The 24,955-nt window shown below is 49.3% G+C and overlaps 1 protein-coding gene across 4 annotated transcripts in view; it reads right to left on the bottom strand.

The window, feature by feature from the left end:
- Positions 1-5,555: 5,555 nt before the first annotated feature.
- GALNT14 (polypeptide N-acetylgalactosaminyltransferase 14) overlaps positions 5,556-24,955 on the bottom strand; it is a 228,318-nt gene continuing 208,918 nt past the window's right edge. For all 4 annotated transcript variants that reach the window (XM_011960556.1, XM_011960559.1, XM_011960557.1 and 1 more), the window contains 5 exons: positions 24,620-24,712; positions 19,984-20,067; positions 19,363-19,507; positions 7,304-7,423; positions 5,556-6,153 (listed from right to left, as the gene is read on the bottom strand). In XM_011960556.1, the coding sequence (XP_011815946.1) occupies positions 5,995-6,153; positions 7,304-7,423; positions 19,363-19,507; positions 19,984-20,067; positions 24,620-24,712 (601 nt within the window). In that variant the 3' untranslated portion in view covers positions 5,556-5,994. The remainder of the gene's footprint in view (positions 6,154-7,303; positions 7,424-19,362; positions 19,508-19,983; positions 20,068-24,619; positions 24,713-24,955) is intronic.

Genomic DNA, 24,955 nt, shown 5'->3' with positions numbered 1-24,955 from the left:
TTTTCTCTTTAAGGGTACAGAAAGGCTTTTTGCTTTAAGTCAGGGGAGGAGGGATGTTTCTGCCACTCAGTTGCTGGGGAGGGGTTGGCAGAGGGGGAGGCAGAGTGAGGGATCAAGAAGGGAGGGGGAATCGAGGTGAGAGGCAGCCTTGGAGGAGACTCTGGAGGCAAAGAAGAGGGAGCTCATCCTGGATGTCCTCAAACTCTTCCACTATTGGAGGAGAAAAACTATTTTCAGTGAAAGGAAAAGAATTTGGGGCCTGGGTGGAATGGAGGGGCACCATCTTCTTGCTGTAGGGACAGGCCTGGGGCATCTCTTGAGCTGAGGTACAGGCTTGCAGAATAAAATAGAAGGCCCAGTCAAGTTCTGTTGCCGTCCTCCATCTGCACACCTCAGTGCTATTAATGAGAACAGCTTTTGGAAAGAGCTTCATCTCTCTGTTGATTCCTATTTAGCCTCTGGCTGTCAGGTCACACATGGTCACACCAAAAGCATCCTGCAGGATGAATGAAGGCGGGAACCCATTTTCCTTCCTTCATCCCAGGAATGGGTGAAGCTCCGCTGTTGAAGCTGCTTTGTCTTCCAGAGGGAAGGACCCACCACCCCCTCACCAATGGTAGCCCTTCGCCCCAGTACTGTGGCTGGCCCAGGGAAGGCTCCGCTCTTGGAGGCTGTAATTTCTTGGAGGGCCATCCAGCTAGCCATCTCTAGGGGCACTCACTGCTCCTTGCTGCATCTGGACAGTGAGTTATTGCAGCCCGTTATCTTCAGTAGCAGGTGCAGGCATTCTGGGATGCTCCTTCCTGCAGAGTGAGGCCAGGTAATATTTACTGGCTCAAATGAATAAGGTAACCAGCCCTGTCACAGCACAGAAGATGCGTCTCTCACCCAAGATTTTTTTTCTCCTTTCTTTCTTCATTATGTTTGTAATTTTGTTTTATTATTTCCCATTGGAAAGCTGTGAAATGAAAATGATGCAATCTACTGCTGTGAAATAATGTCGTGCTCAAGTCCTTTTCCAATAAGCCCTGAGGTTTGCACTGTGACGGCTTCATTAAATTAGTCGGTCCATGGCAAATGGAAAAGTGCTCAGAGCTTTGGAGTCTGCTAATCCGAGTTGGGCTGCCAGAGTCCACGAGGGAGCTTGGGCGGTTGGCTCTGGATGGTGCGGGGAAGAAGCTTCTATCTGTCGCGTGGGGCATCGCAGAGGCCACGTCTGCACAGCTGCTAGACTTTTCATATAACCCACAAACCTTCACCATACCCTTATGTGCCAGATGCTGTCCTGGGTACTAAGAGAATGGATGGGTTAGGGCAGGATGATGGCTCAGCGTGTGGAGTTGGGGAAAGCAGGGTACTTAACTCTACTATGGGTAAACTATGGTGGACCGCAGGTACAAGGTGGACCTCTCTTTGAAGGCCAGCCAGGACTCGGTTGCCAGATGTAAGTGAATCTGCCTGAGATTCATGCAGATGAAATACCGGGCTTCCCCTCAACCCTTCCATTGCCATCCCCCAGAGTTTATAAGAACAAATTCTCTCTTTGGGCTCTACTGAAGTGTTAAAGACTTCCATTACTGATAGTTCTTTCCAGTTAGCATTTTCAGTATTAAACTCTGTCATTATGAAGTAAAATATGCATGATCCCTAAATCTATGTGTATTATAACAAGATTTTTATTGTTATAAATTTGTCTTCTCGGTCCTCTGTTTCTGCTTTTGCTGTCTTTTTAAAACTCAAACGTTTGATAACTGTAGCCAGGAGGTAATTAGAAAGTGGTAATAAAGAATCATAGGCTTATTCTCTCACTCATTCATAGAAATTTATTGAGTGTCTACAATAAGATATGGTCCCACAGTCAGTGGGAAAGACAGTGGTGACAGCTAATTATAGCACTAAGGGACTTTGGTCTGAGCTGGCGCGGGGAGCTCCCTTTCTTCCACATATGTAAATATTGGATAAAACAATTTGAAATCACAGCTGCATTTGAAAGGAAAAAGGGAGAAATTCCAGATTCTAAAAACAAATGGGAATTCAGAGTCAGAGTCATGAATGAGCACTGAAGGGGAATTGAAGCCAGGTGCACATCAACAGGGCTGGGGCTTTAACACCCAGGCAGGGGCCGATGTGAAAACCACAGCCTCTTGGGTGGTAGAGGCCAGGAATGGGGCCCTACTATTGTTGTATGCTTAGAGAGGCTAGACACACCCCATCCACCAGCTGGATGAATGGTGATGGCATGGAGCAGGACTATGATTTTGGGGAGAAAAATGACAATCTGGGAAAGATCAAAATCCAAGCTTGTGCCAAGTAGTAGAGGTGGGGTCCAAATTCTCATCACTCACAGTGTGGAAACCACCAACAGAGAAATCAATGTACAAGTCCATTTGGAGTCTACGAAACCTGGTAGGACCCCAGCAGAGGCAAAGGCAAACCTTCCCTGAGGCATGCCTCCACAAGTGGGGCACCTGGGATACCTAGAGGCAGAAACTCCTGCTGAAAATGAGCTCACAGGGAGAAATTACAAAGCACAGAAGAAAACTGTGAGTGAGTCTCAGATGCAATATGGCACCAGGCTCAGCCACTCATACTGAGCATAGATTGACCTAAAGACTCCCATTTCTCCCCATTCACTCAACACCATCATGACTTCAACTCTAATCCAAATAGCAGAGCATGCCTGCTATGCCCATATGTGTACACACACACACACACACAAAAAGATATATGCCCATATGTGTACACACATACACAACATATATATAATATATATTCATATATATGTAAATTCCCTGTCCTTAATATATAGTATATATTCAAATAATAAATAAATATTATATATATATAAATTCAATTTCCTTTAATACACACATCACACCAATAAAATACTCAGATGTCCATTCTGTTTCCACTACCAGACACAACCTTGGGGGAAGGGGCTTCTGCCACACCTGGCCACTTCCTCACCTGGCAGTATGGTGAGACTGTTCTAAGGTGATGACTCTCCAAGCGTGGTTTGAGGTCTAAATCTTGTGAACCCTTAAGATCCTTGGAGTGTCCGCCTTTTTTATTGTCATAGGCTGATATCATTTGACAAACTTTCACCTTCACTCACAGCTACTGGTGACCTACTAAGTGGGCTAGTCCTGGTTACTACATTTTGGCATTCAAACTCAATATTCGGAGTTGACTGAGGGCTCTCATTCAGCATCCACCAAAACACCGGCCAGCAGGGAAAGCTTGGCCATGCACATTCTTTGCTGCACACTTGCAGGCAAAGGCATCCCTGGGACTGGAGAATGTTACTATCCCAGCCAGTGATTGTCAGCTTTGCCTTGAATTGGTAGAGGTTCAGAATGGCTGCTTTGCTTGCTTTGAAATCCCCAACTCGTCTTGCTTTGGCTGCATCACCTTCAGGTTAGTGGCTAGAGAGCATTTGGATATCTCTGCACAGTTGTAGAGATTCCTATTCGCACCATCAGAATTTTGAACCTCCATTTTCCACTAAGGAGGCTTTTTAAGATGCAGGCGCGGCAGCTCACGAGAGCTATCCTACCTCCTTTAGCAGATTACCCTCCACATCCTTTAAGGTGACTCTTCATTATCATCCCAAGAGCTTTGGATAAGAGGGAGGCCAGGGAGCCAACTGAGCCACATCAAAATAGGCTGAGATAAGGTGCATTTGCCCCTCTGAGGCTGAGGCCTTTATTCCTCTGCCCCCATTCCTTTGGGTGTTTGAGAAACACCCGACACCACCTGCATTCTGTGACTTTATAGGGGTAGTAAAACGTAAATAATATCACTTGTCTCAGACAAGGAATAGTTTTTCGATCATCCATTTAGGAAAGCACCCACTGAGAGGCTAAAGTGCCCAGCCCAGCGGTGGGGATAAAGAAGAGATAACTTTCTTGCCACCAGGGAGCTCAAAGACAGGCACACACACTGAGGGCAACAGAGGACAGATGAGGACAATCCTAGGCTCTCTTATATTTATTCCAGTGCAGTACCTGTTTCACTACATAGGGGAAAGGTTGCTGGTGAATGTGTCTGTTCTCATTCTTCTCTGCAGGCCTGGTTTCAACCATGTGGACAGAGAGCTTAGGAGTCATCAGAATGTCTTCTATAGATGGCTTTATTTACCCATGACCTCCCTTCCTTTTCCCAGTGTGGAGCAAAACTGCTTCAACAAAAGAGCCACATCCTAACCACGGGAGGCCACCAGGGCATTGCAGAAACAAACAGATCCAACACCGAAGGAGCTTCTGGGGCTGCACACACTCGACTCTTTACTTTCCAAGTCTATAGCAGTCTGCAGTAATGGATTTTATAATAATGAGCTTGAACTAATTCCCATCACTGAAGGGCTTTCTGGATGAAGGGGAAACAGATACCTGCTTAGAATATAATAGTTCCTGTGGTTGGCAGATTCTAAAATGGCTCCCAGCAATCGCTGCCTCCTGACATTAATTCTTTCTTTTGAGTGCGGGCTACACCTGATACCTTGCTTCTCTAAAATAAATATGCCAAAAGCTATGGCAAGTAACTTATAACTGAGATGAGTTTATAAAAGACTATCTTGGTGGCACGCTTGCCATCCTGGCTTGCTTACCTGGGTGAAGCAAGCGGTGATGCTGGAGAGGCCCACATGGCAGAGGACTGAGGGCAGCCTCTGGCCGACAGCCTGTGAGGAACCAGATCCTGCCAACAACTGCTGAGTGAGCTTGGAACAGGTCCTGCTCCATCCAGTTGAACCTTGAGATGACTGTGGCCCTGGCCAACACTTTAATGGCAGCCCTGTAAGACACCCTGAAGCAGAGGATCTCACTAAGATATGCCTGTATCCTTGACCCACAAAAGCCATATGAGAATAGATGTGTATTGCTTTAGGCTGCTAAATTTCGGGGTCATTTGTTATGCAGCAGTGAAAAACAAAGTCAGTTACCAAACAGCATGTAGGAAACTCACCTGGGCAGAGAAGGTATGGGCATATTTTGGGAACTTCATATGGATTGGTTCTTCTCTTAAACCCTAGTTAACAATAATGGACAACAACCATAACCCATTCCCAGGGCACACCAGTAAGCTGGGGATTTATTAGAGTAAGAAACTTCTATGCCAAAGGCCATAGGCCATAAAGCCCTAGCAGCCAGAGAGACCATCTAGGTAGGGTAGTGTTTTTAACCAAGGAGTGGTGTCAGAATCAGCTGAGATGTCTGGACCCTACCCCACACCTACTGAACCAGGATCTCCACAGGGGAGCCTAGAGCCTCCAAGTTAGACAATTCCCCAGAATGAGGCAGGTGTGCATCATCAGTAGAAACCCCTGATCTGGTCCCACTCTCCCACTTTGACATAACAGGAAATGGTGGGCCAAAGAAGTCACATGTCATTTTAAGATCCCACAGCTAGTTGGTGGCAGCCCAGGATAAGGGCACAGGTCTCCCGTCTCCCTATCTTTGTCCACTCTGCCACAGGTGCTCCCCACCCCATACCCCTATTCCGTGAAGAGCTCAGCTTAGCCCTGAGCCAACATAAGAAGGAAAGAGCAAGAGATGTCCAGAGACAACTTCTAAGGTTTTCTTTATTTGTTTTGAAAACAACCTCCATTCTTCATCTCTCAATGTAGTCCTGGCCTAGTGACAAAGAAGGCTTTTCTCTCTGGCCTCCAGAGAGTGCTTCCTTTGTAAGAAAAGGAACAACAAACACTTCCCATTAGGTTTCTGTCTCCAGATACCAGTCAGGAAAAGACTGGCCAGGACTGGAACTTAACGGCCTTGAAAACATGTGGGATTTGTCTCTGAGTCCCATTGGCTTGTGATATTTTCCTCTGTCCTCCCTGAGACAGTGACTCCTATCCTGGGGGGGGGGGCTCTGCCTCCACCTCCCAGTCCAGGATGTCCGAGGTGGTTGCGGGCTGCTTGCTGCCCAGTTTCCAGTCTGTTCTGGTCCAGGGAAGCACCACCCCATGGCCCTCGCTGCTTCTGGCAGGGGTCCTCAAGAGCTCACCATGTCCCAGTGCTGGCTCATGAGTGAAGACTCACATGGGTTGACGACGATTTCCTTGCCATTCTCGGTGCCATCACCGAACATATCTGTATCGAGGCAGAGGTGGGATGCTATGTGCTCGATGTGGGAACCAGTTCTGGTCCATTGCTGGTAAGACAGATAGGAGAGTGAATGAATGAGTTCTGGCATTGTCAGAAAGGTAGGTGCCTCATGTCTAGGGTCACTCAGAGACTTGATTTCATGGTTTCATAAGCACTAAAACTGTAACTAATTGCTCTGCCAGGTACTATTGTTGGTTTCTTTTTTAAAATTGGATTAAAAAAAGTTAAAAGCAAAATCAATATGTTTACTAGGAAAACTCATTAGGAGGCAGCAACTTTCCAAGCAGTAGCCCAGAAAATGTGAAGCGAGTTAGTCACAGGAGCAGCCTAAGAAATGGTCTACATTCAGCATCTGCATGATGGCAGGGAAGTGGGGAAGAGCTGGGGTGGTGGGAGCAGTGAGTGTGATGGCAGGAGGGGCTGGGGGCTTCTTCAAAATGTGTCAGCACACGAGGGGCCAGAGCAGAGAGGCGAGTCTCATGCAGCAGGTTCTCACACTTGACCTCGCACGACAAAGGAGGGACTGGACACATCAGGGGAAGCACCCCGGAGCAGGTACTAAGCACATTACTGCCAAGAGACAGTCACAGCTGCCCTGCGTAGTGGACCTCCTCAACCCCATTTCAGAGAGGAGGAAATGGACACCCAGAGAGGTCCAGTAACCTGCCATGGGTCACACAGCCAGTAAACCATAAAACAGGCATTTTAATCTTGTTCTCTCTAACACCAATACTCAGTTGGCAAGAAACTGAATGGAGACATCACTTTGCTGCTAGAGGAACTGGGCATTTGATGTGCCCAGAATGCTAGGAAGTTTGGGGGACATACTGTCAGAGCCCAGGGCCCTGAAGGCAAGGGTCAAGTCTTGCTCATCCTTGTGACCCTGAGATCCTTGTTTGGGATCCCAGGTGGGGAACAGACCAATGACAGGAAAGTAGAAGATGAATGGGCATGGTGTGGTCAGTGGAAATCAGTAGGCTTTCATGGGGCAGGCTAACCAGTGAGGGTGGATGTTGCCATTGCTGCTAGCAACACAGAGGGGGTCCCAGGCAGCACTTTCCCTCCCTCTCCTGACCTCTCTTATCAAATCTTCCTCTTCTAACAATTTCTCTCTTTTCCTGCTCATGAGACTAAGCCCTAAACAGGCAGTCACATTATGGAGATGGCCACATCCCAGGGACCTGCTGAGCACTTACCTGTCTGTCATCTCCATTCTTGCAAAGGACAAGAACCACTGGGGCGCCAGGGAACAAGGTGATGACTGACAGACACAGCTCCTCCTGGAGGATCTGCTGGGTGTAAGTGAAGGCCCACACCTGGGGAGAAAGAAACCAGGAAGGTTTGTTGAGGATCTAGGAAGCCACCACTCAAGGGATACAACCACACCTATGGGTGTGGTTAGCACAGGTTGATAAGAAGCACCAAGGGTCCCAGTAGGCAATGATCACCAAGGTTACGTTGGAAAATGCGACTCAAGTGCCACAGACTCAGAGGTCATATCTCCATGGAAATCTGCATCCAATACCCCAGGAAGGGGCCTGGGCCTGGGCCATTCAGGCTGCCTCTGGGAGTCCTGAACAATTCTGGCCTTTGGGCAGGAGCCTGAACAACAACCCCAGTTGAGCTGTGTGCTCCACAGTTTCTGTCTGGAGAAAACGTCTTGAGGGGGTATGTTCCCAGCACTTGGCATTTCAAGCAGCCACCTAGCAGGTCAACTCCCAGCCCCTCCATACCAGATATCTTTAGGCTGTCCCCTTTTCTTTGAAAGGGAGTCTGAGTCAGTGCCTAGAGCACATGAGAGTTACGACAAGAGGCAGATGGAAGGACAAATGGAACAAGTGTTCCAAGGGAATGAATGAAGAAGGGTTGAGGGAATGAAGAATGTTACGAGGATTAAAATTATTTCAGGAGAGTGCATGCGCCAGAATAATAGATCTTTTGGACCCTGAGCTCTTGCAGGGAGAAAAACTGAGAAATGGGATTGACAAGCAGAGTTCTGTTGGCATCAGGAAGAAGGGCATGCTGTGTCATTCATTATGAGAAATGATTCCAACATTTTTCCTCCAAAGTGCCAGAGATCACAGAGTAACTGTGGCTTATGAAGCCATAAGCACTTCCCAGTTCTTAAGTCAGTGGGGCAGAAAGTGCTGGTGGAAGCAGTTTTTTTCCCAGGTTGTAAAATAAGGATAACATTTACCCCTTGCCTCCATCTGGGGACAAAGAAGATGATTCTTGAATTGGGTCCCCCAGGGAAACTGCAGAGGATCCTTTGAGGGCTGTATCTATTTCCACTATATCCCTGAAACACGTTGACCCTGAACCTCTGGACCAGGTTACTCACCGGCTACTTCCCCTTGGCCTAAGAATGAAAAAAGTCCACTTAGCAGGCCAGCCTCCTACTCTAGGACAAGGTGTCTCCCAGGCAGACATGGTGGTCATCTGCCTTTTGTTCTGCACCTTCCCTCCTGGTCCCCGGTCCTCTCCTGACCTCCACAGGCTGCTGAAAGACTTTAATTGCTTTCTGGGACCTGGGTGATTCAGAGGAACCACTCCCATAGGCTCAGGACCTTCTGCTGTCCTGAATACATCCACCTTGAGTCAACCTGACTTGCTGGACGATGATGCCTGGCTCTCTTGATCTGCGACTCACCAGACTAGTGGGAGAATGGCTCCTGTGTAAGGATTCTTTTATCTCTTTTCAAACTGCTAGTGTTGGGAGAAGACCTAGATCAGAAAGTACTCACTGGGGAGGGATGCAAATATAGATGAAACAAGACTGTCCATGAGTCTTGTTCTTACAGCAGGGCAAGGGGCGTCCATGTCTAGAAGGTGGGTCCCTAGGTGTTGGCCTAGAATATTCCTTGGCCTGTGGAGAGGAGAGAGAAGGGCGTTCTTTATACTATTATATAGTTCTTTATACTATTCAACTTCTGTATCTATAGATACTTGAAATTTTCTATAATAAAGTCATGAGATACATTCCTTGGGACATATCAAGAAGTTCTTCTCTGGCCTTGTGAACATCACATTCTCCACATCCCATTTGCCTTTCTCCAAGATAAGCTGAAAGGGGAAAGAAGTCTGTCCACACAGAGGTGGTGCAATGACCAGGCTGCTGCTGCTGCTGCTAATCAGAGCTGACATTTATTGAGTGCTTGTGATGTGCCCAGTATTATCCTGACAACTTTACACAGATTGATTAATTTTCATAAGAATCCTATTAAGTAGGTATTACTATTATCCTCATTTTACAGATGATGAAACCAAGGTTCGGAGAGGCTATCCAAAGTCATACACCAGCAAGTGGCCCCCACACCAACTTTCTCCAGCAGCTCTGCTCTTGCTGATGCTGGAGAGTCAGGGCTGGCTCTGAGCTCTTTGAGACAACTTTAACTGGGGAGAAGACACCTGCCCCTGAGATTCTTCTTCCAGGTTGTAAACGTTAAAACCAAAGATCAGCTCCACCTTGACAGGGGAGAGTGGCAAGAGATTCTTCTTCCTGGCCAGTTTCCAGTGACAACCTTTATGAAAAGATGAACGAAGGTTGTACTCCCTTGCCAAGGTCTGGGGTGGGGCAGGCCAGAGAATAGTGCCCTCTCTAATAGAGTAATTGGGCCATGAGTATGAATGGAGGCCCACACTCCTGATTCTATACCAGACCATAGGATACACACAGTGCTGGCTTCTAGCCCGAGTGGCCCCCCTTGTCTTCCCCCACCTTGGCTGCATATCCAAGCTGAGCCATTCCCTTCTAAATGGTCTCCCTTGGACCTGGGGATGTGTACTGAGACACAGTCCACCCTCAGAGGACAAACCCAGGGATGAGACCCACGCAGGGCTTTGAATTAGGCTGGGGCCATTTGAGTGGGGGATTCTGAAGTCCTAAATATCCAGAATGTGATCTAGAAGGTGGGCACCTGGGTGTGGGCCTAGAATATTCCTTGGCCTGTGGGGAGGAGAGAGAAGGGCCAAAAGGTCAAATGCAACAGCTGGACTACCAGGAAGCCATATGCCCTGAGGTCAGTACAACTGACCTCAGATTTACACTTCTCACCATTCTCTGAAATGAGGCTAAAGAAACAGTCACTGACAGGGGAAGATGAAGTTCATTCCTTCTGACCCATTACCTGACTATAGAGTCTGTAGGGAACCACAGATTAGTATTTCAAAAATAAATCCTGCCATTATCTTACAGTCACCATCATACAATGACATTGTGTTTTTTTGTGTTAAAAGCATTAACTGATTAAATATAAAAGCCTCTTGTGAGAGCCCACTTTGCAGTTCTTCTTTTTTAATATCCTAGGGGTCTCAAAACTGGAAGTGCTGGATGGGTGTGTGGGTAGTTCTTTTGACATCCTCGACCCTTGTTGTCCACAGATGCCTTTCAGGAAGAAATGCACTTGGGCATCTGGTGCATCTCCAGGCTAGGGCCTGATGAAAACATCTCAAAGACCCCCAAGGAGAATGTGTGAATGTGCACAGATAATGAAGCCCTCATGCTAAGTGGACTTTCCATTAGCTGGTATTTCCTGGCATTTCAATAATTTAGCCTCGTCATGTCCCAGAGGAAGGCTGATGTCTGGCCACATCTGAAAGAGGAGAGGAGGGAGGAGAAGCAGCAAACAGGAGCACGCAGGCGGGAAGCAAGGAGAGCATTTTCAGATTTCCATTCTGCAGCCTGTCAGACTTCCCAGAAGGGCCGTGATGAATGGGTTTATTAAAAGAATCCTGCAGACAGAAACAGACTCCAGGAAGGCAGCAGAGGTTGCTCAGCAGGTCTGGCCTGGATCGCTGAGGGCTGGGCCCTCTGCCGGTGGCTTCGTTTGGGGGCCTGGCAAAAGCCTAGCCCATGATGGAGGTCCTGTGGCAGGCCAGGTCTCCCTAACAGCTGAACAGGCAGGCCTCCACGACCACTGTTTCAGCCCTGAGTAGGTAGGTTAAATGTTAAAGGCTGAAAGGGCCAGTGCCCTTACACAGGCTGGAATGTCACAAAAGCCCACCAAGAGTTTGTCAAGGCTTTTCCTGGGCCTTGAAGCATGACAAGATGATGAAGGAATTCTTCACAGGACCCGTTTAGGATTAAACAAATTTTATTGGGGGTCTGAAGGAACTCCCCAAACCTCCATGATTTAGCAGGAGACAAGAGTAATCACCCTGGCATCTGGACCCATCTAGATTAAGTACATTTACTGAGGCTCCAGAAGAAGGTCTTCAGGACTCAGGCCTTAGTTATAGATTAAAAGAAGTTAATCACTTATGTCTTTAGATGAATGTAAACTCACACTAAGACAAATAGCTTAGAAGGTATATAAGCGCTGAAAAACTTTGTAATTTTGAGTTGGTCTGGTGATAATTTCCAGGTCTTCTCTCTGTATCTGGTTACAGAAATAATCTCTCTTCTTTCCCAGTTCATCTGCATCTCATTCTTGGGCCAGGAGAATAAGCAGCCCAACCCTCGGTTTGGTCCAGGAACTGTCCCTCCTATCCCAAAGCTGTAGCCATAGAAGGGCAACCCAGAGACCGTCCTGGGGGTTGGTGTGGGTAGCCCTGCCCCCTCTACTGGGATAGGCCAGCTGGGGGCTGAGGAGGAGGGGAGTCACCAGTGAATGAGTAGGGGAGTGACTGGGCCAGACAGTCTTAAAACCTGTGCTTGGAGGACATCTCTGGAGACAGCCACTGCTGGTGGGAGCAGGGACGGGACAGGCAGGGGGTCAGAAACCTTCTCTCTCTAGCAGATGCCAGTCTGGCCACAGCTGTGGAAGCTGGGATGCAGTGGGCCACAGCACCCAGCCTGGGGCTTGTGGTCTTGCACAGGATGGCGAAGCAGGGATGAAAGATTGTCTTAAGAGGTAACTAAAAGAGGGCTGGGTGTGGTGGCTCTTGCCTGTAATCCCAGCACTTTGGGAGGCTGAGGTGGGTAGATCATGAGGTCAGGAGTTCAAGACCAGCCTGGCTAACATGGTAAAACCCTATCTCTACTAAAGACACAAAAATTAGCCAGGTGTGGTGGCATGTGCCTGTAATCCCAGCTACTCGGGAGGCTGAAGAATTGCTGGAGCCCAGGAGACAGAGGTTGCAGTGAGCTGAGATCATGCCATTGTACTCCAGCCTGGGCAAAAGGGCAAGACTCCTTCTCAAAAAAAAAAAAAGAAAAAAACCAAAAAAACATGCAGCAGTGAGGACGAGGGGCCCCAGCAGAGGAGCTGGTCTTGGAATGGCCCAGGTCCCCACCTCTGGTAGGCAAGAAGCAATCAGCCTGGAGCAGCAGCTCTCAACTCTCTCCACTCAGTGGACCCCTGGCAGTGTCTGCAGACATTTTTTGGTTCTATGGCTGGGAGAAGGGGTGTTACTAGCTGCCAGCGGGTGGGGTCAGGGATGCTGCTAAACATCCTGTGCTGCACAGGACAGCCTCTCAACAAAGAAGGATCTGGCCCTAATACCAGTAGTGCTGAGGGTTAGAAGCCCTAGTGTCACCTTAAGGGCTTGGACTCTGCAGGTGGCAAGCCTGTATCTGAACCATGCCCTGGCATTACTCACATACCACCTGGGCAGTCTCTCCAAGCCTCCCTTAGCCCATCTGTCAGTACTCTCTCCAGGAGGGTTGACACCACCAGGCATGGGCAGGGCAGGGCAGCACTGCTGGTTTTGTTGTAGTTAAGACAGCCAAACTGATGCCTGCTTGTAAGAGACTCTTTCAAGGGCCAGGCCTGGTGCTAGGTGCTTCACATTCATTGTCTATTTAATGCTCATAATCACAATGGTTCCCATTTTGTAGAAGGGGAGACTGAGGATCAAAGGGGCCAGTGGTTACTCTGGGCAATGCCAGAAGCAGACCCCAGGGTTGATTCTGAACTTGGTCTCTCCTTGGTGAGGTAGGACCTGAGCCACGTATCCAGGGCCTTGAACCTCTTAGTCCATACTGGGTACCTCCACGGTCCCTGAAACATAGCCTCAAAGCTCTCCCTTCAAACAAGCCATCTAGAATGGATGAGCCTGCATTCAAATGAACTGACCTCGCGATGCCTCTGGCTCTCTGAAGCATCAGCCGTAGTGACTGTACCAACTGTGACAACAGCACAAGTGTGCCTATGGTCATGCTGGGGTCTGCCTCCGCCCCTCCCTGGTGGAGGCTTTCTCTCCAGAGGCAGCAGGATGACCTGGTGGGGTCCTAGACACACCTCCTTCCATTGGAAACTTTGATGGACCCACTTCTGGGGTCTTTCTTTATTTCCAGCCCATTCTGTCCTTTCCTCCCATGTGGCAAGATTACACTTATATGTATGATTAAAGCCCACACTCAGTACATTTTTGTTGGGTCATGTTGTTGGACCCTGGGGTGATACCAGGGCTGGGATCCCCACAGAGCTGCCTATTACCCTGTGAATTTGAGCGAGTTACTCAACTCTACCACAGTTCCCTTGTACGTAAAATGAGGATGACGTCAGTCTCTAAGAGGGTCACTGCAAGAAACAAATGGGTTAATACCTATCCCAGAGTGGTGCTTTCCATTAGCAAATGCTCAATTGCTGTCTGCTGTGTTGACGATGGTGACCAGGGGGAGCCAAGAGGAAGAGAGACGACCTTACAGGCCTTCCTTTGGAATCCTGCCCAGGCGCTACGCTGGAGGCAGGGATGGAGCCATTCCCAAGGCTGTGCTGAGAAAGCACAGGAAGGAAGGGTGGCATTGGGTAGGGAGGGTGGCATCAGGCAGGGGCGGTGGCATCTGGCAGGGAGGGTGGTATGTGGGCAGGGAGGTGGCATCAGGCAGGGAGGGTGGCATCGGGTAGGGAGAGTGGCATCGGGCAGGGAGGATGGTATCAGGCAGGGAAGGTGGCATCGGGTAGGGAGGGTGGTATTGGGCAGGGAGGATGGTATCAGGCAGGGAGGGTGGCATGTGGGCAGGGAGGGTGGCATCGGGCAGGGAGGATGGTATCAGGCAGGGAGGATGGCATTGGGCAGGGAGGGTGGCATCGGGCAGGGAGGGTGGTGTGTGGGCAGGGAGGGTGGCATCGGGCAGGGAGGATGGTATCGGGCAGGGGGGTGGCATTGGGCAGGGAGGGTGGCATCAGGCAGGAAGGGTGGTATGCGCAGCCTGTCCCGCCAGCAGACTCAGGCTCACACACCTCGAGGCACCAGTGCCAGTCCAGGTTAGGGGGAGACTTTATCTTCACCTGCTCACCCAGGGTACCCACCTTGCACGCTCCACAACCAGTAGCCCACACACTGGGAGACAGGTAAAATGACGACCTAAAAATATATTTTATGTTTTTCCCCTTTTTTTAAATTGGGATGGAAACTAGATTCGTGCACCTATATTCTTTCTACCTTTCACAAATATTTTTCTGGAGTCCAATAAAGTTAAGAGGAAACTTGTTAACCTGGAGACTTCTCGGGCTTCACATGTTTACAAACGGATGATGTATTTCTCTCGCATTTCACCTAAGGTATCAGTTTTCCGACATCTTCAATACACACTCAGATTAAACATTTTGCTCCCAAGGTTGACAAGCCAGCCAAGAGAGGGAGGGAAGGCAGGGTGAGGAATGGATAGGGCTGGGGGTGGAGCAGCATCGGGAGCCAGTGTCAGAACCAGAGGACAAAACAGTCTCCTTTCAACAATGAGGATGCCCCAGAGCCTGGGCTCACCGGCCTGCAGAGAGTGTGGGCAGCTAAAGCTGAACTCAGCCCTTGGTTCCCATTCTCTGGTGCTTTTACTCCACAATTGAGGACCCTAGAGTCTCCAGGCCAAAACGACCAAGTCTTATTAAAAAATCTATGTAGATTTCATCCCTGGGTTCATACATGGTCCTGTATCCCCAGCCAGTTACTTTACCTGGTACTTCACTTCTTCACCTTTGACCTTGTCCTCTGAGGGTAGACTATATCCCTTGTACACACCCCTAGGCCCCAGGGGGACCATTTAGTGGGGAGTGACCCAGCTTGGATCTGTAGCCAGGGTGTGAAGAAATGGGGGCAGGCAAGACAGGAAGCCAGCACGGTGTGTGTCCCACATTCTGGTGTGGAATCAGGAGTAGGAGCCTCCATTCATGCTCTTTCCAGTGCCCACAAAATCAGGGAGGGGACTACTCTCTGGCATTGGTCCTCCACCCTAGACCCTGACATGGGGGTACAACCTTCGTTCATCTTTTCATAAAGGTTGTCATTGGAAACTGGCCAAGAAGAAGAATCTCTCGCCACTCTCCCCTGTCAAGGTGGAGCTGATTTATGGTTTTAATGTTTACAACCTGGAAGAGGAATTTCAGGGGCAGGTGTCTTCTGCCCTGATTAAACCTGTCTAAAAGAGCTCAGAGCCAGCCCTGACTCTCCAGCATCAGCAAGAGCAGAGCTATGACACGTGGCCAGATTCTCCAAATCCATCTTCACCCTTATTGGTAGGATATGACTTTGGGCAACCTCTCCAAGCCTTGGTTTTGTCATTTTGACCTCGGCCCCTATCTGTACGATGGGATAATAGCAACATCTACTTAATAGGCTTTTATGTCACTTCCCTGATATGGCCTCTCAGAGACAAAAGAAGTGGGAGCAGAGAAGACTGAACAAACCATGTTTAGGGGTTTGAGGGGCGGATGTGACTTCCTCTGGACAGGCCAGCAGGCAGGAAAAGTTGGAGGACAGAGGTGGGAAGAGGTGATGGGGGCAAAGCAGCTGTAAGAGGAGAGAATGCAACAAAGCCCAGTGTTAGCAGAAGGGGTTGGGAAGCAGGAAGACAGGAATAGTAGTTTATATGGGAAGGAGGAGTGGACACTGAAAAGAAGAGAAAGGCCATATAAGTCAGTGTATACCACACACACACACATAGGCACACATACTCAGGGAGATTATCTTAGCTGGCCTGGTCATGTGGATTTCTATCAGTCCCATGTGGGTTTAACACCTTCAGATTACTTGGAAATGTATCCGAGTCATGCTGTGAGCCCTGGAGGGCAGGGGCTGTGTCTCACCCAGCATCAGGCCACCTTGCATCTCAGCAGGAGTGGTCCCTGGACCATGGCACATTCTGTGAAGTGGACTGAACATCGTCCTGTCGTGGAATATTCCCCTTGCACCCCACATTCACACTGTGGTGACACCAACCCAGTTGTTCTCTCCAAGGCAGAGAGGAGGGGCAGCTCAATACCATCTTCCAGAGAAGACGCTTTGCTCACGCGTAGGCCATGCCCAGGATGAGTGTGAGCTGCCCGAAGATGACTGTTGTCCCTCCCCTTTTTCACATGACAGGAGGGTCATCTGGGATGGGCACTATTACCCTCTGGTCAAATAATGGCCTGACAACTCTCCTTGGGGCCAGGGCATTGCAGGGCCCCTCTCTGAGCCATAGAGACCTGGCTCCTCTCCTCCCACTTCCTTATGCAGCCAAAGGCGTCACGTACCAGAAAAGCCCCCTATTCTGCTGGGAACAGACCAAGCACACTCCTGCCCCAGGGAAAGGAGGAAGACAACACTCTGGCTGCTGCCTACTAGCACTGCCCACACACAGATTCAGAAGAGAGGGATGTGTGTCACCTACTCACAACGTTTTGCAAAATGCCACTTGGGCAAATTATGTCACTCTCAGCCAAGCAGTCACGCCTAAAGCAAAATCAACACCTCAGTTTCCTTCCCCTTTTCCTGTCTGACTCAAGCAGCTCCCTCCCCTGCCCTACTGGAGCAGAGAGATGGTTCCTGGAAAAGCCACCGCAAGTTGGAGCTGGGTTGAGATGCCTCAAGTACCAAGGCCAAGAGTCTGGCTTTTGTGGCAGACAATAGGAGCCATCGATGTCTGTGCTGAGACTGAAAACAACAGATTAGTGACCACATGCAACATCAGGGTGGGGGCAGGGCGGCAGCCAGGGCAGGAGAAGCAAGTGGAGGCTGTTGCCATACTCTAACCCAGTGGCTCCCAACTGGGGTGGTTTTTCCCTCAGGGGGCATTGGGTCATGTCTGAGACACTTTTGATGGCCGTGACTTGTGCTGACTTGTGTTGGGGGGAGGTGCTGCTGGCAAGAGTAGGCAGAGGCTAGGGATGCTGCTAGACCACCCACAACACCCAGGGCAGCCCCTACAACAAAGAAATGTCCAGCTCAAATGTCAAGAGTGCTGAGATTGAGGAATGCTGATCCAGCGTAAAGAAGTGAATGTGGGATCTAAGAGCAGTCCTTCTGAGAAACGAGACAATGAAGGGTGCAGGAGAAAGAAGAGTTGCAGGAGCTGGACCAGGCTGGAACTGGGGGTCCTGGGAGAAGGGGGTCACTTGGAGAGAGCTAGTGGGACGAAGGAGGCAGCCAGGGTGCCTGACAGGTGCTCATGGCCATCTGTTGACTTGAGTCACAAGTGAGTTCAGTGTGGCCATGGACTCACTCAATCAGCCAGTGTTGAGAGAGAGTCCAGGTAGGAGATCTACACCTGCAGATCTGCAATTCCCAACCCTCTCCTGAGATCTCATAGCATCCTGTTCCCCAGAACAAAACGTAACCTCTTCAGCATGGGAAGAGAGACCAGGATTTGGCTCCTGCTTCCTCTCCAGCCACACCGTCTGCTGCTCCCTCCCCTCACATCCCACTCTCCAACGCTACTTTCCCACAGCCCTGCAAAGGCAGCATCCTCACCAGCGTCCTTGCTCAGCTCCAGGTCTTTCCTGGGCCACCCTTTCTTCCCTTCCCAACCTGGCCTATTTCTACTCATCTCTGAGAATACAACTGATTTCCAAGTCCGGTTGGAAACCTTCGCTGAGCCTCACACCTAACTTGGATGACCTTCTCTTGCAACTTCTATGGTACCCTGGACAAAACTCCATCCAGGACAGAGATTACATCATAATGGCTACTTTCTAGCTTATTTTTACTTTAGGCCCTTTGAGGGCTCCTTCAGGCCTGCAACCTAGTCTTTCATCTCTGCATCTTCATAGTTAACAGGCAAGTATCTGTTGAATAAATAATTGAATTCATGGATAGATAAAGATGTGGAATTTGTGAATCAACAAACAGGAAACTGTCAAAGCTGGAAGCATGAAAAAAGTCTCCAAGAAATGGTTTGTAGAGAAAAGAACAGTGAGCTGAGAATCTTGGTGAATACCCGCCAGAAGGGTATGAGAGTGGGGGTGAGGAGTTAGCAAGGAAAACAGATGAAAGGAACAGGAATGTAGGACAAGGGGGTTGCACTGAGCCACAGAGCCAGGTGAGAAGCCATAGACAAATGCGCCTTTTTTTTTTTTTTTTTGAGGAGTTTCACTATTGTTGCCTGGGCTGGAGTGCAATGGTGTGATCTCAGCTCACTGCAACCTCCGCCTCCAGGGTTCAAGCAATTCTACTGCCTCAGCCCCCCAAGTAGGTGGGATTACAGGCGCGTGCCACCCTGCCCGGCTAATTTTTTGTATTTTTAGTGGAAACGGGGTTTCCCCATGTTGGCCAGGCTGGTCGTGAACTCCTGACTTTAGGTGATCCACCTGCCTTGACCTCCCAAAGTGCTGGGATTACAGGTGTGCGCCACTGTGCTTTAACGCAGTCTACAGGCCAAGTGCTACAAGACAGGCTGTGAATTTGTCAGTGACCTTTAAAATAACAGTTCTAGCCTCAGATGGGAGAAGACTGTCTGGAAAAACATGGCAGGGAGGGGAAGGCACTCTGTCGATGAATCAAGTAAAGCACAGGAAACCTTTCAGAGAAGGGACCACAAATGGTCCTGCAGACTGAGGGGAGGCAGGAGATGCAGAGGTGAAGCTGGGGATGAAGAAGGATGCTGCCCAGAGACAGGGTGGCGGACAGTGATGGTTTTACGAAATCTGATGTGATTACCTGCCAGTCAGAGCTAAATCAGCTGGGAGACTCACAGAGCAGGCATTCCGTCCTGTCCCAGGAGGCAGTGTCACCCAGCGGCAGCCTTCTCCCCCTTTGCATTTCACATCTGCGAACTAGCTGTGCCATTGGCCTTGCCTGACCCTGCCCACGGTTGCTGCCAGCAGGTAGGACACCAACTACAACAAACTCATTGAGCTCCTGCTAACTTAATGGGCAATTTCCTATAGGCAAGATGCTGCCTGTTAAGCTGTCTTTCAGAGGAACTCTATGCACTTGGAAAGCAAGCAGTGTAAGTACAGTGGCAGAGTAGGGGGATGACACCTCTCATGCTCCACTACTGATCTCTGGGAATAAATAGGCATCTGATGTCACGTAAGAGCAGGTGATAGAGGCAGAGTCATCTGGCCGCCTCCCTCTACTATACACATAGTCCTGTATGCCCAGCCAGTTACTTTACCTGGGACTTTGCATCTTCGCCTTTGACCTTGGCACAGGGGCTCAACTTTAGGTTTGGGGTTTCTTGGTTGTTCTGCCTTTGAGATTCCAGGCACTTCTGTCTCTGTCGGATATTGCCCTTCTGGATGGAGGACTCCTTGGGGATGCTAGAGGAGAGTCACAGGGAGAGAGGAGAGTCCACTGCTCATTGGATTAGCAAGACTACCAGCTGGAGAGGGTGGGCAGTGTTCTGAGAATGGCAGGGCTGGGTTGTTACAAAAGATTTGCACAGCTCGGAGAAAGGCAGGGTGCCACTAAGAATGAGGTGGCAAGGAAAGACCCAGGAGCCACAGATGGGGATGAGTGCCCGCAATGGAGCTAGTGTCAGTGAGTCTATAAGCCAGGGCTCAAACGCAAGCAGGTGAGAAATACTGCTACTGGCTAACTGCAATCCCTCATGCTACTGATTCAGTATAAGGTCCCTCCTGGTTTTAGGGGTGAAGGGAGCCAACTGGTCTTCTTAGACCTCCGATATACATAAAAGCCCTCATCTAGTTGGTCACTGTCTGCCTCTTCTCCAGACCAAGACAGCTGAGGGCCTCTCCTTTCAGCCAGCCAAAGCTCCAACAGGTAGGACGGATACCTGAGTTCAGGGTAGACATTCTCCAGGTACCACTTGAAACTCTGGCAGCGCAGATTCTTCCTCAGGTCCAATCTGCTCTCAACACTAGGGGTAACGGGGTTGTGGACACACACAAAGACAAAACACAGCTGTCAGAGGCAGGCGCCAGCAATGCCAGTCCAGACTGAGAGCACAAAGCACAACTCATAGCCATGCTCTGTGCTCACATCTCTCTGGAGGGTGCTGGGGAAATTAAGCAAGAACAGATTTCTATAACTGCAGACAGAGCTATGGAAACACTTAGCAATATCTCACAATGGTGCAGTAATGACAGCTAGGACTGGTGCTTTTACTTGAAGATGGAATTTGGGGGTGTTTTTCCTTTTCATTCGAAACAAAGCTGCAAGAGCATTCAGTGTGTTGTCAATAATTCACCGTTGGGGCTCTGGGTCTGCTTAGTCACAATTTCTCTTTGGATTCTGCAGCCGAAACACCACTCCCCGCTGCCCCAGCCCCAAAAAACCCTTTTATTTCGCTGTTTCTGGGGTCTGGTCATGTTTGTTCATCAGATATTCATTGAGTACCTACTGTGTGTCAGGCATTGTACCCAATGTGGGATACTATGGAAAGCTTTTGAACAATAGGCAAAGATAATGAAATAACCCATCACAGCCCAGGTGACATAGGATGAGCAGGAGGGATCTATGGGAACAACTCAGAGGGGGATCCTTGCTTGTCGGGTCCATGGTGGTCAAGGTAGTAATGGTGATGCTGATATCTGGAAGGAAAAGGAGACATTATCTAGACAAACCAGAGGTAGGGGCCCCTGCTAGAGGCAGTGGGGAGAGCGAGATGAGCACATGTGAAGACATGAAAGAAGCTCTGCGGGCAGGAAGAGTGCTGCAGGATCTTAAAATAGATGTGTATGTGAATGTAGGGGTGGTGATTTGGAAGAGCAGAAATGGGAGAGTTGAAAGCAAAGACAGACCATAAAGGGTCCTGTGAGGCACTGCCAAGGAGTTTGGACTTGTTTAAAGGGCACTGGTATGAAACTGATGGGTTCTAAGCAGGGCAAGAGGTGGTTTGTACTTGGAGAGCATCTCAGCAGCACTGCTGGTCCACAAATAGGTCTGATGGGCAAAGCTGGGGCCAGGGAGGGTAGTGAGGAGGCAGCTGTGGAAACTCAGGTGCTGATCATGCTTTCAAACAGGGAAGTGGGGGGTGGGAATGAAGAACGACAGGCTGAGTGCCTCCACACCTCTCGGCACCCACCTAAGCTACATCCATGTCTTGTTCTTCCTGGGCAGACACATAGAGCTGGTCTTGCTTCCTGTCCAGCTCACTTCCTTCCACTCCCCACCTCAAGATTGCAGTAGAACTTCTTCTTACAGAGCACCAACCACAGCTCATCACCAGACTCTAAGCTCCATCGGGATGGGAAGGATGTCAGGTTTCTAAAATGCTGAATATTGGGTGTTTAGCAAGGGCCTGCGTGCTCAGTGCATGATGGTACAGTGTTACCAAGACTTGGTGATCATTTGGATGGGAAAGAGAAGGACAGGGATTCAAGGTTGACACCTAGGTTTCTGACTTGGGCAACAGGTGAAAGGAAAACTCTTCACGGGGATGGGAAATATCGGATGAGGAGTAAGTTTAGGAGCAAACGTCATGAGGTCAGTTTAGGACTTGTTGAGTTGGAGGCGCCAGGGAGACATCCTGGTGGAGGTGTCCAGTTGATAATTGGATAGAAGGGATTGGAGCTCAAAGGATAGGTTTAGCTAATAAATAGAGATGCAAATATCAGCAGCATAGATATAGTACTTAATGCCAGGGAGAATATGTAGTCAGAAGAGGCTTTCTAACGGACCTTCCGGCAAGACCACCATACAAGGAGTAAGAAGAGGAAACAGCCTGCAAATGGGACCAAACAAGCAGTGCCTAGCAGCAGAAGAAACGCCATGCCTGCAGAGTTCTGGAAGCCTAGGGACTGGGGGACAGCAGAGAGGCGGGGGGAGGGAGAAGATTCATGCTGATGGGGCAGCGTAAGAGGAGAGTACAGGGTGCAAGGAAGTCACGAGGGAGCCAGGTGGGAGCAGTCTCAGGGCTTGCGGGCCAGGAGCGAGGAGGGGAGTAGAGAGAGGAAAGCAGACCACTGCTTCACGAAGCTGGGCACTGGAGGATTGGAAAAGACAGAGCATGGATGATGAGCAATGTTGGACTGAAGGAGCGTTTTTGTAGTTTGTTTTCTTTCCTTCCCCTCCTATTTTTTTTTAAGATGTAAGACATTTAATAAGTTTAAATGGTGATGGGAATAATACAGCAGAGGAGAGACCAGGGATCAGGGAGAGAGTGGAGGCACCCAGAGGGCAAAGCCCCCTAAGGAGCGTGGTTCCCAAACTTGTCCCCATGTTAGAATCACCTGGTGTGGGGTCTTTAGAAAAATTCTACATCCCAGGCCACACCCCAGAGCAAGTAAACCAACTTTCTGGAGGAGGGGCACAGACTGCAGTCAGTTTGAAACTCCCCAGGGGACTCCCATATGCAGACTAGTTTGGGAACCTCCTCGGTAGAACCTTGCTTCTCGAATTGTGGCACTCAGGCCGGGAGCATTGCATCACCCGCAGCTTATTAGAAATACAGACCTCCAGAGTCAGAATTTTCATTTTAACAAGATCCCCAGGAAATCTGCTTGCCCATTAATGTTTGAGAGGCCCTGCGTCAGGAGGCAAGAGGAGATGAATCCAGGCAGTGGGAACTCGATAAATGTTGATTTATGAATGAATGCAGCGATGAATGGTGCATCCGGAGTACAGGTGGAGGGATGGAGACCACAGCAGGAAGCACAGCCTATCCTTTGAGACAAGAGACAGAGAAGGATGCTGCAGATGCAGTGAAGTTAATGGGTTGGTTTGTTTTGGGAAGTTGATGTCATCTATTTCATCTGTAAAACAGAAGGTGTCATCTGCTGCCAGCGAAAGAGGGGGGTGGACTAGGGGCTGGGAAGAGTGGAGATTTAATGAAGATCGAGGGAGAACGCTAGCTAGGAGAGGCAGCAGGGCCAGTGGGCAGACTGCAGGCCTTGCTGAGACTGACGACCATGGTGTATTATTAGTAGCACCAGCTGGCATTCCCAGTTCTGTTCAGCAGCCTGTGTGCACCGGAGGACAGGGTGCAAAGGCAGATTCATCCAAGGTTGAACCTGGAAGAACTGTGGGGATGGTGTTGCTACATGGACAATAGCACAGAAGGTCTGAGGACAAGACCTTTTAGTTCAGTTTTTAAAAGAGTAGAATCCAAGCTAGAGAGGGAAGGCAGTGAGGGGGATGTGGTTTGATATGGCCAACAGATTGGAAGTTCTGATGAGGACTGAAAATGAATGCCTTGGAGGTTTGGAGTGAGAGAACCTGAGGGGCGGCATGGATTTATGGTTTCAGAGGTGCAAACCATTTTGGTGGGTTCTGGTTTAATCCTCCCACTCAGTGATGGGTTCAACCTATGAAGTTTAGGCTGCAAAAAAACCCATCTGCTCAACAGCCTTCGTATGATGAGTGGGTGATGTTAGCATGACAAAAAGTCGTTGGTTGCCCCCAAAGAAACATAAATGATAGCATTAGTGAAGGTGCTATTTTTCTCTACTCTAATCAGCCCTGGGCTGGGGAATGTAAGGTCATTCCAAGTTTTAAAATCAGACAGGTGTGGTTTGAGCCACCATCCCCCTCTGCCATGGTGTCATCTAGGGCAAGAAGCTTAACCTGTAGAAGCCTCAGCCTCCTCATCTGTAAACCAGAAGTCATTATGCCCATTCCTCAGAGTTGGGAGGATTAATGAGATGCCTTATGTAATGGTATCTAGCTTTTATTTATTTATTTATTTATTTTTAATTAATTAATTAATTTTTTTGAGATGGGGTCTCACTTTGTCGCCCAGGCTGGAGTGCAGTGGCATGATCTCGGCTTACTGCAACCTCCGTCTCCCAGGTTCAAGCGATTCTCCTGCCTCAGCCTCCCAAACAGCTGGGACTACAGGTACCCACCACCACACCTGGCTAATTTTTGTATTTTTAGTAGAGACGGGGTTTCACCATATTGGCCAGGCTCGTCTCGAACTCCTGACCTTGTGATTCACCCACCTCGGCCTCCCAAAGTGCTGGGATTACAGATGTGAGCCATCACGCCCAGCCTGGTATCAAGCTTTTAATAAACATTCCTTTCTCTGTCCTCTCCTCCCATGAAACTTGAGCACTGCTGTAGAGGACATCTGTACACATGCTGTTCCTCCAAGGAAGGAGAGAACTTAGGCTTGGACGACGTAGAACTTGGAGGGAGGAAGTCCCACCCAGAGGGACTAAGGCTGTCTAGTCCTGCCTCCTTCCTCTCTGCAAAAAGCAGGAAATATTGGTCCATTGCACAAGGCACAGCTCAGCTCCCCTAGAGCTGGCAGTCCAGGTTGCCAGGAGTCATTCCATAAGAGCTGCCTAAAGTCCTGCACATCCAGAGCTGGGCAGAAGCTCTGAGGAACAGGAACGAAGCCACAGTCTTAGGCCCTGCGGGAGCACAGGGCAGCTAAACTGACTGGCCTATCAGCACCCATTTACATCGGTCCTATGAGCTGGGCTCTTTTGCACTCTCTGCCCTCCTCAACCTGAAGGAACACTTACTTCCCGAAGGGCCTCTCCAGGGCGAATGGCCGGGCAGCGTAATAGTATTGCTTGTATTCATCCATCCACACTTCAGCTGTCCGCTTGGTGTTCCTGGGAAGACAAGGAGTGACAAGGAGTGTCAGTAAGGGGCTGTCTGAGAGGCCCCATGAGTGTCAGTTAAAATACACATGTGTGGGCTGAGGTGGCAGCACCACCTAGGTTCCACCATGGTCAACCCACTATCATTCCTGTTCCCAGGGCACTGAGCCTAGCCAAGTCCCACCCAATCTCCAAAGGGGTCTTTACCCCAAGACATAAGGTTTTAGTACAGGTTGAGTATCCTTTACAAGAAAT

This window comes from Colobus angolensis, unplaced genomic scaffold (genome assembly GCF_000951035.1).
Source record: "Colobus angolensis palliatus isolate OR3802 unplaced genomic scaffold, Cang.pa_1.0 Scaffold515, whole genome shotgun sequence".
Classification (NCBI taxonomy): domain Eukaryota; kingdom Metazoa; phylum Chordata; class Mammalia; order Primates; family Cercopithecidae; genus Colobus; species Colobus angolensis.
This window is presented reverse-complemented; position numbering and strand designations above follow the sequence as displayed.